The sequence below is a fragment of the Sorex fumeus genome, unplaced genomic scaffold, assembly GCF_029834395.1.
Source record: "Sorex fumeus unplaced genomic scaffold, SorFum_2.1 ptg000018l, whole genome shotgun sequence".
Classification (NCBI taxonomy): Eukaryota; Metazoa; Chordata; class Mammalia; order Eulipotyphla; family Soricidae; genus Sorex; species Sorex fumeus.
This window is the reverse complement of record NW_026606075.1, coordinates 24,038,745-24,053,939: the sequence shown is the minus strand read 5'-3', so window position 1 is coordinate 24,053,939 and position 15,195 is coordinate 24,038,745. Positions and strand designations below refer to the sequence as shown.

The 15,195-nt window shown below is 43.4% G+C and overlaps 1 protein-coding gene and 1 non-coding gene across 2 annotated transcripts in view; one reads left to right on the top strand and one right to left on the bottom strand.

Annotated features, from left to right (window-relative positions):
• TBCA (tubulin folding cofactor A) overlaps positions 1-14,712 on the bottom strand; it is a 70,403-nt gene extending 55,691 nt beyond the window's left edge. The window contains exon 1 of the mRNA XM_056112603.1: positions 14,541-14,712. Within this exon, the coding sequence (XP_055968578.1) occupies positions 14,541-14,593 (53 nt within the window). The 5' untranslated portion in view covers positions 14,594-14,712. The remainder of the gene's footprint in view (positions 1-14,540) is intronic.
• Positions 8,394-8,521, top strand: LOC130021864 (small nucleolar RNA SNORA68). The gene has a single exon (XR_008792213.1). It is a non-coding gene; the product is annotated as a small nucleolar RNA SNORA68 (small nucleolar RNA).
• Positions 14,713-15,195: the final 483 nt, after the last annotated feature.

The following is a 15,195-nucleotide window of genomic DNA, read 5'->3' as shown; positions in this document are numbered from 1 at the left end:
ACATAGTTTGTCTTCCTTATCCTCTATCAGATACTTGACTTACATCAGATCAGAGATGACACCATAACAAACTTAAATTAGTTTTATCTTTCATAGCTATCCCATATATATTTCCACAATCTACCAATGGGAAAGTTCTTTGTCTTGTCCTTTCTCTGCAAAGGTCCTAAACTGTTAAGATGCCGCATAAGCCAAATTTCTAACTACCTCTTCAAAGTTATTCACTAGTATTCCTTATGCAGTTGCAGGACGCATGTGTCAATAAAATTCTGTAGTTTTTCTTGTTAACCGCTCAGCACGTCTAATTTACAGGGCCTCAGAGAATTTAGCAGGGCAGAGAAAAAAAATTCCCCCATCCAGAAATTCCACTAATAGTTATGTCTTCTTCATACACTTGCATATTTTTGAATAAAAGACATAGGAAATCGTTGCAGTATTTTCCAAAATGTTAAATTACTGGAAACATGCCAAGGTTCATCAATAGTAAAGTGCTTTTTAAAAAATGTAACACATTTAAACAGAATACAGTCATTTAAAGGAATTAAGTATGTTCTATACAGGGCTGGAGCGATAGCACCGCGGTAGGGCGTTCGCCTTACAAGCGGCCAACATGGCCGACCCAAGTTCGATTCCTCCGCCCCTCTCGGAGAGCCCGGCAAGCTACCAAGAGTATTCGATATGCCAGACACAGTAACAACGAAGTCTCCAATGGAGACGTTACTGGGCCTGCTCGAGCAAATCGACGATCAACGGGAGGGCCTTTACCTTTAAGTGTAAAAAAAAGTTTAAGAGGCTAAAAGATACTATCATTTTTCTCTTGAGCTATATCTGGCAATACGACTCCCAGCTCCCTGTTCAGGGGACCATGTAGTGCCAGGGATTGAACCTAGGCCTTCTGCATATAAATCATGTGTTCAGTTCATAGAACTCCCTCTCTGATGTGCATGTAGGCACACTAGTGTCTCAAGTGTAGAAAGCTGGATGCTTAGCAGACAGGGAGGAGGGTAACCTAGTTTTACTGTGAATCTTTCTGTACCTTTGGGTATTACTATGTTTATATTAAAAATAATTTAAAGGGGCCAGAGTGATAATACAGTAGTCAGGGTGCTAGCCTTGCATGTGGCTAACCTGGGCTTGATCTCTGAGCACCCCAGAAGTGATCCCTGACTGCAAAGTCAGGAGTAAGCCCTAATCACCACCAGGTGTGGTTCAAATAACAACAACAAAAAAAGTTGATCCTACTGAAGTGAATGAAACGACGGGAGTATACTCATTTATATAGTCCTCCAGTATAAAATAATTTTTACTTTTCCTCCATAAGATATAGATTAGCCAATGAACCCTTTTTGTTTTCTTATTTGTACTCAGTGTAACTGCACTTAATCTGGAATTGTTATTTTTAAGAGACATTTGCTTATAATGGATTAGACTTAAGTGTAAGAAATTCTCAATTGACTACTGTGCCTCTAAAAATTAGTTTAATTATCTTCATGTTATAAAAGTGATTACTGGTTTTTACTGGAGGTAGCAGAGTTGATATTTTAGTCACCAAATAAAGCAATTATTTTTGTGTACTTTAGGTAAAATTTTATTATAATATTTTAATTATAGTAACTTTTTTAATTTTTTTTTTATTGAATCACTATGAGATCAACAGTTACAAAGTTGTTCAAGAATGAGTTTCAGTCATACAATGTTCCAATTTTTTTTAAAGTTACCAAATAATATTATGATAACCAGAGTCTAGTCTACGCAAAACAATAATCATCTCAAGTTTGATTATTGGTAACCTCAAGTACCACTAGGTATGTCCCCAGTGGCCCCTGGCACTGCCAGGTCTGTGCAGCACCACATCACTATTCCTGAGTGGGTAGTTAATATGTTAATTTGTTTACTACCTGTTTCAACATAAATATATCTCAAAATCAGGTACATCCACAAGCAAGTTATGGGAAGACTCTTATAAGCTGCAGACCAGGAATTTATATATGGTGATTCTTGAAGTTTTAACACATAAATAACTTAAAGAGTACAAGTTCCTTAACGGTTGAACTCAAAAACTAAAGATTCCACACAGTATTATACAATAACCACAGTTAAACACACGGCTATTAAATCAGAACCAAAGGGAGACAGTTCTAGCTAAATCTGGGTAAAACTCATACTTTTCATGAGTTTTAAAAGCTGAACCTTTTGATTCCCAGCATCCCATATGGTCCCCTGAGCACTGCCAGGAGTAACTCCTGAGTGCATCGCCAGGTACCAAAAAAGCAAAAAATAAATAAATAAAATTTAAAAGCTGAACCTTTTTTTTTCTTTTTGGGTCACACCTGGCGATGCACAGGGGTACTCCTGGCTCTTCACTCAGGAGTTACTCCTGGCGGTGTTCAGGGTACCATATGGGATGCTGGGAATCAAACCCAGGTCAGCCACGTGCAAGGCAAACGCCCTACCCACTGTGCTACCTCTCCAGCCCCTGTGGCTGAACTTTAATAATTAAAATTTCAAGATTATTAAAACAGTGTTGCGCGTGTGTGAAGCAAAATAGCTTTTATTCAGCTTTACTTAGAAAAATGTGAGGAAGAGAAAGAGAGAACATGTTCAAGAGATAACATAGGGTTTTCCAGAGTGGAAAAATGTCACAAGAAAGCAAAGAGACAGAGACAGGCAAACGAGATACAAGTTCAAAGGAAAACGTGGGATTGAAGAGAAAGCCTACATTAGTAAAATAGTTGTTAAAGTGCAGTAAAATTAACTTTGCTGCTATTGTTTCGTGGCCACATCTGGCTATGCTCAAGGCTTATTCCTGGCAAGGCTTAGAGGAGCCTGAACCTGGGTTGACTGCACAAGGTAAGAACCTCAGTGGCTATGCTCTAAACTTTTACAGAATCATTGCTATAGATGTCTTACTTCTCTAAAATAGTACCCTGGACAAGATCTTCAATTGAAGACTGTGATTACTCAGAGCTATTTTTACCACTGTTAGAAGGGCAAATCTGGTAAGGTTCAAGACAACCAAAGCCACACCTATAAATTGTGCTGAGTGTTTAGGGGTGGAAGAGTCACATAGCACTGGGATGAGACCAACCCCAGGCACTCATCTATGCAATGCACCAGCTCTACCACTTGAGCCACATTTCTAGCCCTTGTTTCTCTTTTGAATTTTAAGTAATTATCAAACTTTATTTTAGCTTCTTTTAGTCATAATGCAAAGTTTACCCTCCCTCATATCGGAACTCGATTTCCTAGTTTCCTCCATCCCTTGACTCAACTGGAAAATATGCATTAAATAGCCATGATGTACAAAGCACTGTATCCTTGGGTCCTAGCCTGAACAGTCTGTCTGGTTAACCAAGAACTGCGGGAGGAGGGGGACTGAGACACTGAGTACTGAGGGAATTCTTCACATTTCTTACTGGAGAATCCTTACAACATAACATCCTAGGTTTGGAGCTCAAAACTACCATGTAGTAGTACCTAAGTTGAAGTACACCTTAGCTCATTTAGAGAACTTCAAAACTTTCCTTGGGTACAAATTATTTCAAGCAATGATGCCATATTAAAAGCATGCAATTTAGTACTGTTCAGAAATCAGTAGATGCCTACTTGCCTCAATAACCTTTATAAACAAATCAACCCTGAGTTTGAACATATACACACAAGTTAAGGTTCCCTAAAATATTTCTCTAGTAAACAGGTGAGAGGATTTATAATAACAAATCTAGTTAAAAGTAAAACATTAATGTTTGAAAATAACTATAATGTAGCATTAAAATTGCAAAATGTCTTCTGAATGGCTGTGGTAAATCACTCATCCATTTTAGAATAAGGGCTCTCAAAAACTCAATTAACTACTCTTCCCTATAATAAACTATGGAAGTACAGTAAGAGTGAAAATGGCTTTGGCACACTCTGTTAATAACGATGCAGTACTTTTTAAGAATTATGTTGTACAAGTGTATTACTGAAACTGGATTACCAGGGCAAGCAGATTATATATCTAAGCATTTAATTCTAAGAATTCTAGATTATTATTATAAATGAATTCCAAATTTTCTTATAAGATTTCCAAAATTTCCTATTATGAAGACAGCAGTGAAAATGGTACACAAACACACATAGGGGTAAAAGATCTTTCATTTTCACATTTCACATGCAAAATCATGAGTGCTGGGAAAACCACTGTTAGGAATGGGCTTAGCCAGCACTCTCCCTTTCCAAGTTGAAGTGACATCTATCTGGCTGCTAGCTGTGTAGCTCCTCAAGCAGCTGACAGAAATGAAGACATACCATCTCTTCATTCACAGAGGTACAATAGCACAGCAGTAGGGCGTTCGCCTTACAAGCGGCCAACATGGCCGACCCGAGTTCGATTCCTCCGCCCCTCTCGGAGAGCCCGGCAAGCTACCGAGAGTATCTCGCCCGCACGGCAGAGCCTGGCAAGCTCCCCGTGTCATATTCGATATGCCAGACACAGTAACAACAAAGTCTCCAATGGAGACGTTACTGGGCCCGCTCCAGCAAATCGACGATCAACGGGAGGGCCTTTACCTTTTACCTTACCATTTGTACCAAATCTGATACTGCCTGCTGACCATCACTTAGGAGAACTAGGTACATTGCAGAAATTCCAATGGGTTGGCAACATTTTAAAGTCAACAGTTGGCCATGCTGGCTGAAACTGTTTTCATTCAAATCCAAGAGATAAGAAAGATAAAGCTACTAAAGCTTACAAGAAGTTATAGGACTATGCTCTTCTTAACCTCTCCTAGACCAAGGACACAACTTTCCCATCTGTAACCTATTTTTGTCCAAGAAATGCAATGCAGGCAAGCACTGCTTGAATACATGATTCATGGACATCTAAGTGTATTAATTTGAAGGTTTTCTGTGTTTAGAAATCTCTTGTTATTGCCAAAGTTTTCATGATCTCCATGTTGTGTTCTGCAATCCCACACAGGGTTGTAACCCAGTTTAAGAAGCAAGGTTCTAGAAAATGTCCATTGTATATCTTTTACACTATTATTTGAAATATGGGAAGTATTGAAAAAACTATTTCATGTCTATACAGGCATGACATTCGTATTTAACTCTTATACTAGTACTATATGTTCATTATATGTTATTGTAACATGAATATACCATGTAACATAAGATTTTTATTTATCTTTTATGTTTTTATGCCTGCTGTATTCAGGCATGTAGGTACATATCCACACATATACACAACTGCACAGAGACATAGATATAAACAAATTTTGAAAGATGTCAAAGTTTGAGAAAGGTGCTTGCTTTATTAAAAAAAAAAAATCAATACAATTTCCCCACAGATTCATGATGTAAAATTCTATAATCAAGGCTTGTAGATTTGTAATTATGGTATGTCAGCTACATTTAAACAAGAGTGTTAAAAGATTGTTAAAGTTAAACTAACACAATTGCAGTGTGAATTGTCCTAGTCTCATTCTAATCTACTGATGTCACTTTCATTTAATCAGAAGAAAACTATGGGCCAATGTCAGTGCTATTTTCAACGCCCGAACATTCTTTGTTCACACTGGACTTTAAGCCATTATCAATCTAAAATAGATATAAAAAGATGTATTTAAGAAAGTATTTTTAATCGATTCACTCACCAGTGAGCAAGTTTAGCAGGCTTTACTGAAAATAAGTTGGATGTAAAATGGCTAAATAACCTTTCAGAATAAATACAGGAAAATATTTTGCTTCTGCAGAGAAATTTCATGTACTTACTACATAAACCTAGTACAAATAACAGTTGGAAACACAAATCTTACTTGGAAACATATGATGGACATGAGATTTAGACTGAAAACATCAGTATTAAAAACTGCAATCTTGTATTTCCTACTATCTTAAAATGAAAATTAACATAATTTATTAAGAACAGGAAAAAATACTCTGACAAGGATTTTTTTATAAAGTAGCTAAGCTTTACTTACTTTAAATGAATACAACATTCAATTCATACTGTACCATCTACCAAGAGCCTCCAAAAACATGGAGCCAGAACCACAGTAGAGCAGGTAAAGAGCTTGTGTTGCACACAGGTCAACTCAGGTTCAATCCTCAGCAACCTATATGGTCCCAGAGCCCTGCCAGGAGTGATCTCTGAGGGCAGACTATGAGCCAGGTGTGAACCCAAAACAAAAATAACTCAAGGCACAAAACTGAGCTGGTAACAGAAGGTAGCTGGGACTTTTTCCAGTATGAGCATTAAAGGTTCCACATTCCAGGAAAACTTAGTCCTAGAAAAACTGGGACAGCTGATGACAGCAGGACACAGAAAACAGTTCTGAATGGAGAAAAAAGAAACAGTAATATTTAACTCCCTGTTAAGGATGCCAGATTAGCTCTGACCCAAATCTAAAGCCTGCCAAACCTAAATCCTACCAGTGAATGACATATGAAAAAAAGGCTGCTGCTCCTAGAACTTTGGTTTTATAATCCACCTACACGCATGCACACATGCGCGTACACACACACACACACACACACACCCCACCTCATTCCCACCCCCACACTAATCTCTAGTTTCTGTCAGAATTAACCCTCAAAAATTTTCACTTCTGGGGCTGGAGCAATAGCACAGCAGGTAGGGTGTTTGCCTTGTACGCAGCCGACCAGGGTTCGATTCCCAGCATCCCATATGAGCATCCCATATGGTCCCTGGAGCACTGCCAGGAGTAATTCCTGAGTGCATGAGATGAGCCAGGAGTAACTCCTGTGCATCACGGGTGTAACCCAAAAAGCAAAAAAAAAAAAAAAAAAAAAATTACTTCTGTTTCCAAGTAGGGAGTATTTAAGGAGTCCTAGGAGTCAGAGGCTTACTACCACCATGTCCGTTTCATTGCTATAAAACTCTTACAAAGCACCACTAGTAAGGGGATTATTTTGTGCTCTTAAGTGTTCAGTCTCCTGCCCTCATGCCTGGCTATCCTCGCCGAGGTCCCTTGAAGGGGGGTGGGTTGAGTTTCCCTCCCCGCCACGAGCAAAGCTCCGGCAGCCGAAGACCTCCAGAACCAGCCACAACCATGCTGAGACCACTCTCCACACACATGAAGGTACTGGCAGAGGAACAAAGGCATGCGGATCCCGGGGCTGAGATCTCCAAGCCTGCTCGGATCGGGCTGAGCATTCTCCACCCAGATCCTCCATCTTCCAGTAGGCAGGGGTCACACCCACCAACTGACCCCCTGGCACCGTGTAATCCCATCAACGGCCAAGACCCAGAGACTATAAAACCCAGCTCCCAGAAGCGCGGCCGCATTTGCGACATCTTATTATCTCATTCCTACTTTGGACAACCTGGCAGGCTACCGAATGTAACCTGCCCACATGGCAGAGTCTGGCAAACTCCCCATGGTGTACCCAATATGCCAAATACCAGTAGCAATGATGGGTCTCATTCTCCTAAACCTGAAAGAGCCTTGAACATGGCACTTTAAAATCTCAGGGTTAAGATGAAGGAGATGTTACTGGGGCCTGCTCGAGGCAATCGACGAACAACAGGATGATCGTGATCGTGTTCGAAGTATCTAACTTCCCATTTGAAATTCATAACCAGAAACCACATCCTTGGCCCTACATAGGAAGTAATAAAATTTCTCTAGAACTATGGCCTATGCGCCTTCTTCCTAATTTTTTTGTGGGGAGCGTCCCTAAAAACTTGATGCTACTTTACTGAGCATCTTCCACTAGACTGCCTAAACCATTTTGTCATCATGCTAAAATGCTTATCATCCAATAGTATTTTCTCTGATGCCAAATCCCACCACCCATCATTGCCTATACCCACACTCCTGCAACATTCTAATACTGCCTGTCAGGGACCAGTGAAATACTAAAGAAGTTAAGGCACTTGCCTTACATTCAACTAACCCGAGTTCAATGGGTTTCTCCAATGCTACCAGGAGTCACTCCTAAGCACAAAGCCAGGTATAGTCCTAAGTACCAAGGGGGCCAGGAATCAAATGCCTCTTACCCCCTGAAAAAGATTTCTTCCTAAAATATAGGAAACTTTTAACCAATTAAATAAATCACAGGCAACTTTTAGATGACAGAAAGTTTCCAGTGGATCTGATAAACTCTATGTTTTTTTTTCTATGCTTCTGTTTTGGAATCACACTCTGTGGTGCTAAGGGATCACTCCAGGCAGGGCTTGGGGGGGGGGGGGAACAGACAGACTAAATGGGGTTCCAGGGATTCAACTCAGAAAATACCTGCTGTACTATCTCTCCAGTCCAAGATACTAAACTCTTAAAAATCACACTCCCCTAGTGAAGGTACAGTAAACTTTGTACATCAAAACCCATAAAATGTGTAGTCATAATGAATAATCTAAAGTACAAAAATTAAAGAAAATCATCGTCCAAGCATCTAAACCCAAGAGCTGTTACTTCTTATAGTAGCAGCTTAAATACAGGTACTGACCGGAAAGACATCTCCTCTGGGGAGGCTTACCTGCGGCCCTGAAAGTGAATTTAGAGGTTATACAACCCTAGTGTTGGGGGGTGGAGTAGCTCTGTGGGGGAATTGGGGGTCATCACTCCTGGTTCAGACCTGCATAAAAAAAAATGGGGGTGGTCGGAGAAATAATACAGTGGGTAAGGCACTTGTCTTGCACATGGCCGACCAAGGTTCAATCCTCAGCACTCTATATTGTATCCCACTAGGAGTAATCCCTTTGTGCAGAGACAGGCGTAAGCCCGGAACACTGTTAGGTGTGGCAAAATAAAGAAGAAAAGAAACATTATTCCTCATATGGCTTATCCAAACTGGTTCTCAATACCTAGAGAAAAAAATAAGGGAGGGCAGGAATGACTTAAAATCTCTTGCAAATGTACACCGGTGGAGGGTTTGGTGTTGGATCATTGTATGACAGAGACTCAATCATGAAAGATTTGTAAGTGTACCTCACGGTGATTCAATAATAAAAAATCTCTTCCAAATAAAAGTTGTTACTTCTGAAGTGAAATAAGGCCATGGAATATAAATATTTAATCACCCCCACCCCAAGTGCTAAGAACAAAAACCAGGGTTTATTGGAGATTTGGTTTATTTTGGAAGGGGGCTACATTTGCTGTGCTCAGAGCTACAAAAAGGATGAGAGACTTGTTCTCTGGCAGTGACTCCCCAGGGACAGGAGATAGTACAGTAGATAGGGTGTCTGCCTTACAAATGCTGACCAGAGGTCGATATCCAGTATCCCACATAATCCATAAGGTCTGATATGGCAGCTGACCCAAGTTCAATCCCCAGCACCATACAGGGTCCTTTGAGCATCACTAGGAGTGATTACAGAGCCAGGAGTAAGCTATAAACAACACTGGGTGTGGGTCCCCCACCTTAAAAATAAAACAACACAAGATATTTATGAATTTTGATAATCATCTACTGAGGCAACATGAGTAATGAACAATTAAAATTTTCAGTTTAAAAAGCTCTCTCAGCAGAGCAGGTCTGTCCCTCCACCTGCCCCCAAAGAATCCCCACAGTGCGAACCTCCAGAACCCAATCGTCTCCATGCTCACAGCTGACCCTCACAGGTTTACCCCGAGCCCCCCACGCATGAGATTTTCCAGACTTGCAAATGAAATCTCCAGGCCTCTGGAGTCAGTAATGGGTCCCTCCACCCATCTCCCTGTCCTTCCACTTTCCTGGCAGTTATGGCCATGAAATGCTTCTGGTCACCATTAAAGCACATTAATGGCCATGATCCAGACTCACAAATGAATCTTGGAAGGGAGCAGCATGCTACAGAGATGCCTTTGGACCCCCAAATCATTACACAGTTTAAAAAAAAATTAACTCCAGTTCTAGGAACCTATGAAAAAATTTTAGAATTCCAGGAGCATGCATGCAGCTGCAAAAGAGGCCGCGCGCAACATTTCATACAATGATGCTACTGATATACGAAGAGTAGCACACAACATTTGATGGGTGCAAGGTAGAAGACAACCAATCTTGATTAAAAATATATATACGCACATATGTATATGTACATATATACATATATGTAAGCACACAAGATTAACACGTTAATGATCTCTAATTCAGGGGCTTAATGGCTTCAAGATGCGATACAAGTTTCATACACTTTCCTCTAAGGAAACCTTTTTGGATCATTTTTAGTCAGTTATTCATAACAAGCAATACAAAATAAATTAGCATCTGCCTTTGCAACTGGCTTGGGTTGTGGTGATAAAACTCAAAAAAAAAATGGTGATGGGAAAGTGTAATAGTAGTGGGATTCGTGTTGAAATACTGAATGTAATCAATTACTGCGAACAACTCTTTGAAACATAAAATTTTAAAAAATTTAATTAAGAATAAACACCCCCAAGATCAAAATGGATTAAAGACCTCAACATCAGACCGGAATCCATAAGGTACATTGAAGACAAAGTTGGCAAAACCCTCCATGACATTGAAGTTAATGGTATCTTCAAAGATGTCACGCCATTGGCCAAGCAAGTGAAAATAGAGATAGACAAATGGGACTATCTTAAACTAAGAAGCTTCTGCATCTCAAAAGAAACAGTGACCAAAATACAAAGACAGTCCACAGAATGGGAAAGGATATTCTCTGAATACACATCCGACAAGGGGTTGATAATCAAGGATATACAAAATACTGGTTGAACTCCACAAGAAGAAAACAACCAACCCCATCAAAAAATGGGGCGACGAAATGAACAGAAATTTTCTCAAAGAAGAAATCCGAATGGCTAAAAGGCACATGAGAAAATGCTCTACATCATTAATCATCAGGGAGATGCAGATCAAAACAACAATGAGATATCATCTCACACCACAGAGACTGGCCAACATCCAAAAGAACAAAAGCAACCGGTGCTGGCGCGGATGTGGCGAGAAAGGGACACTCCTTCACTGCTGGTGGGAATGCCGACTGGTTCAGCCCTTTTGGAAAACAGTATGGACGATTCTCAAAAAATTAGAAATTGAGCTCCCATTTGATCCAGCAATACCACTCCTGGGAATATATCCCAGAGAGGCAAAAAAGTATAGTCAAAGTGACATCTGCAATTGTCTGTTCATTGCAGCACTCTTTACAATAGCCAGAATCTGGAAAAAATCTGAGTGCCCGAGAACAGATGACTGGTTAAAGAAACTTCGGTACATTTACACAGTGGAGTACTATGTAGTTGTTAGAAAAGACCAAGTCACGAAATTTACATACAAGTGGTACTGCATGGAAAGTATCATGTTAAGCGAAATGACTCAGAAAAGAAGGGATAGACATAGAATGATTGCATTCATCTGGGGAACATAAAGTAACAAAATAGGAGAATAACACCCAAGAATGGACGAGATTAGTACCAGGAATTTTACTCCATGGCTTGGAGGCCAACCACACATGCTAGGGGAAAAGGGAGCTCAGATAGAGAAGGGAACACCAAATAAAGGTGTTGGGAGGATCCTCCCAGGATGGGAGAAGCATGCTGAAAGTAGACTATAGACTAAACATGATTGTCACCCATTGCCTTTTTTGCAAACCACAACACCCAGTAAGAGAGAGAGAACAAAAGGGAATGCTCTGCCACAGAGGTAGGATGGGGGTGGGAGGGATACTGGGATCAGTGGTGGTGGAGAATGGGCACTGGTGGAGGGATGGGTATTCGATCATTGTACAACTGAAACCCAAGCACAAAAATTTGTAAGTCTACAACTGTACATCATGGTGTTTCACTATTTTTTTTTCTTTTTGGGTCACTCCTGGCGATGCTCAGAGGTTACTCCTGGCTTTGCACTCAGGAATTACTCCTGGTGGTGCTCAGGGGACCATATGGGATGTTGGGAATTGAACCCGGGTCGGCCACGTGCAAGGCAAATGCCCTACCTGCTGTGCTATCACTCCAGCCCCTGACTAATAAAAATTTAAGAAAAAAAAAAAGAATAAACACCCCCCCTCTTAAGTATGCGTTAAGGAGGTTCTATACCAAAATACCAACAGAAAAGTCATTTGCAAAAAAAAAATATGAAGGGGCAAGAGAGTACAACAGGTAGGGTGGCTGACTGGGGTGCAATCCCAGAACCCCAAAAGGGTCCTGCAAGCCCACCAGGAGTGTTTCATGAGCGCAGAGTCAGGTATAGGTCCTGAGCATCACAAGTGTTGCCCAAAACCAAAATGAAACAAAACAAAAATGGGAGGGGTGGGGGTAAGAGATAGTATAGAGGGTAGGCACTTGACCTGTCCATGAAAAGGATGTCGCAAAAATTCAAATACCTACCAGTGGAAGTCATTTCTCTTGACTCTTGATCTAAAGAAAGCCCTGTTTGGTGCTTATGCCAAAGAGCTCACTAAATGACAATGAAAGTCTAATAAAACTGAAAACAGTGCTCTGATGAATGAGCAATCACTTACATTTTCAGTATAACACACCACTCCCCTCCTACTAACACATCTTAGTCTTTAAATAGCACCAATATTATTTCGTATGTGTAGTGCTACTCACCATACCCACCAGGGTGCCTACATCCTTCCACCACAATTAACCAAAGCGCCTGTATCCACCCCCCCACACCCCCAGCACACACCATCACAATTCCACAGATGATAACTCAGGGTTGTTTCCATTGGGAATACTCTTTAATCCCTTGTTTTGTTTCCCCAAATGAGTGAGATCACTGGTCTAGTGCTTATCTTTTTCCTTCTGACTCACTTTAATCGGCATGACTTTCTCCAATTCGATCCAAGTTGCAGCAAACCACAACATTTCACCTTTCCACTTAGCTGAGTAGTATTCCATTGTGTGTGTGTGTGTGTGTGTGAGAGAGAGAGAGAGAGAGAGAGAGTGTCTTAAACATTTAAAAAAAATTTTAAAGCATGGTGGCTTAAAATAAAAAGTCAGCTGAGACACCCCGATTTTTTTCTTCTGCTCTGCAAACAAGTCTCACAATGGAGACGTTGCTGGTGCCTGCTCAAGCAAATCAATGAACAAGGGGAGGACAGTGCTACAGTGCTCTGCCATTAGCTAGCAGTGACCTCAGGTAAATTTGGTTTTGCTACCTTGAATCATTAAACCTCGGCTTTTCACCTGTAAAATGGAGATACAAGAAATACTAACTTACATTTACAAGCCACACACTCCAGCCGGCTGAGCGATAACACAGCGGTAGGGCGTTTGCCTTGCACACAGCCAGCCCAGCCCAGCCGGGTTCGATTCCTCTGCCCTTCTCGCAAAGCCCCCAAAGCTACCGAGAGTTTCTCCCATTCACGCCAAGGCATGACAAGCTACCCATGACATATTCTATACGCCAAACACAGTAACAACAATCTCACGATGGAGACGTTACTGGGCCCGCTCGAGCAGACTGATGAACAACGGGAGGACAGTGCGACTTTATGGTTATACCCTACTGTCTGCGGTATAAGCTTAAAGTGGAGCTGTATAATGCCACACACACACTACTTGCCACGCAGTGCACAAGGTACATGAAGCTGGCATTTCCTACAACAACTGCACATCTGTGTGAGTGGGGCGGGGGGAAAGGTGTTACTCCATCCGACAAGAAATAACCGGAAGCAGCAGCGGATCCCAGACCATGAACGGCAGATCTGGAGCCAAACAGGCCCGCTTGGGGAACTGTTCCGCGTGCTGTGCTGTTTCCCTGCTGCCTCCACCATCACTCTTTTGGGCAAAGCTCTGGGCCAGGCCGGGAGTCCTCTGACTCAGGGTGCACCCTCATAAAAAAAAAAAAAGTTGCGTTGATTCTCCCCCTTCCTTCGCCCTGCCCTTCTGTCTGCTGGGGGCTACCCAATAAAGGCAGGCCAAGAGTGGGCAGCCAGGGAGGTGCCAACTGGCGAGGCCCAGGCTTACTGCCCAACAGCCCGCTCCTTCCTCGGGCTGCACGTGCCACAACATGCGAAACGAAGCCGGCGGCACTCTCTGGAGTTGACCAAGAAAACCTGGGGCAACCCCCACCCCACCCCACCTCCCCACGCCAACCCCAAGCGTCGGCCGGAAGTCCGGGTCTGATGCCAGGTGCCAGTTCAAACTGCAGGAGGAGTGGATGAGCAGCCGGTGGGGCGCGGCCGGCATCCAAAACAATCAATGAATTTAAAATAATAATAATAATAATAATAAAAGAAGCGTCAGCCGCCCCGCGCGGTGGCTGGGCCGCCGAAGTTTGACGAGCGTGGGAGCAGAAGTTCACGGCCCGGTCCTGAAAGCCCCCCCCGGGTTCCAGGAGCCACGCTGGACTCGCGGGGCAGTGGGGGGAGGGGGCGGCCCCGGGCCGCACCCCCGCGGAAACTTCCCCAGGGCCCCGCGCCGCCAGCCCAGGGCAGGTCTGAGCCGGCCCGCGCCGCTCGCGCCCAACCCGCGGCCCCGGCGCCCGCTGCCCCTGAGCCTCCCGGGGACCCCGGAGCCGGGCCTGGGAGTGGCGAGGCCGCCTCGGGCCTGCGCTCTCCGCCCGGCCTCCCCGTGAGGCGACGGAGGCGAGGGGCGGGCGCGCGCGCGCGGGGGGGGGCTGCGCCAACGCCGGCGGCTTACCGCTTCACCACGCCGGTCTTGATCTTGATCTGCCTCACGCGGGGATCGGTCATGGTTCCGGGAGCGCCGCGGGAAGGCGGGGCGGAGAGCGGAGAAGCCGACCGGAGAGGCGCGGAGCGGCCTAGGCAGTTGGTTCGGGCGCGGCGCCGGGGCTCTGTGCGCAGGCGCACGGCCCCGCCCCCGGGCCCCGCCCCCGGCGCGCTGGCCACGCCTCTGAGGGCGGGGCCGAGCGAGCCGGGCCACGCTGCTCTTTCCCAGGACTCCAGGGTCCCCTTTTCATCCGCCCTCATCTAATTCTTCGGCCGCTCTTCTTCTAGTACTTGAACAGTGCTTTTTTTTTTTTTTTAAGTTTGGCTACAAGTTACACTTTTCATGGATGCCTCAGCTGGTCGGTCGGGGGCAAACCAGTATCTTCCAAGATAGGACAGTCTGTCCTCAAATTGCTTTGCGAAGTTGACTCCTTTTAGTTCACGAAGTGATTTGAACATTGTGTTCAAGACCTTTGCGGGTTCGTTATCTGCTTTCAAAACGAAAGTTTAATAAACTTATTATTATAAACCGGTCTGGACGCCTGCCTTGCGAGTGTTGGACTCCAGTTCAATCTCCCGGGACACCCCGTGAGATCCCCAGCCCAAGAACCACCAGGAGCGACCCC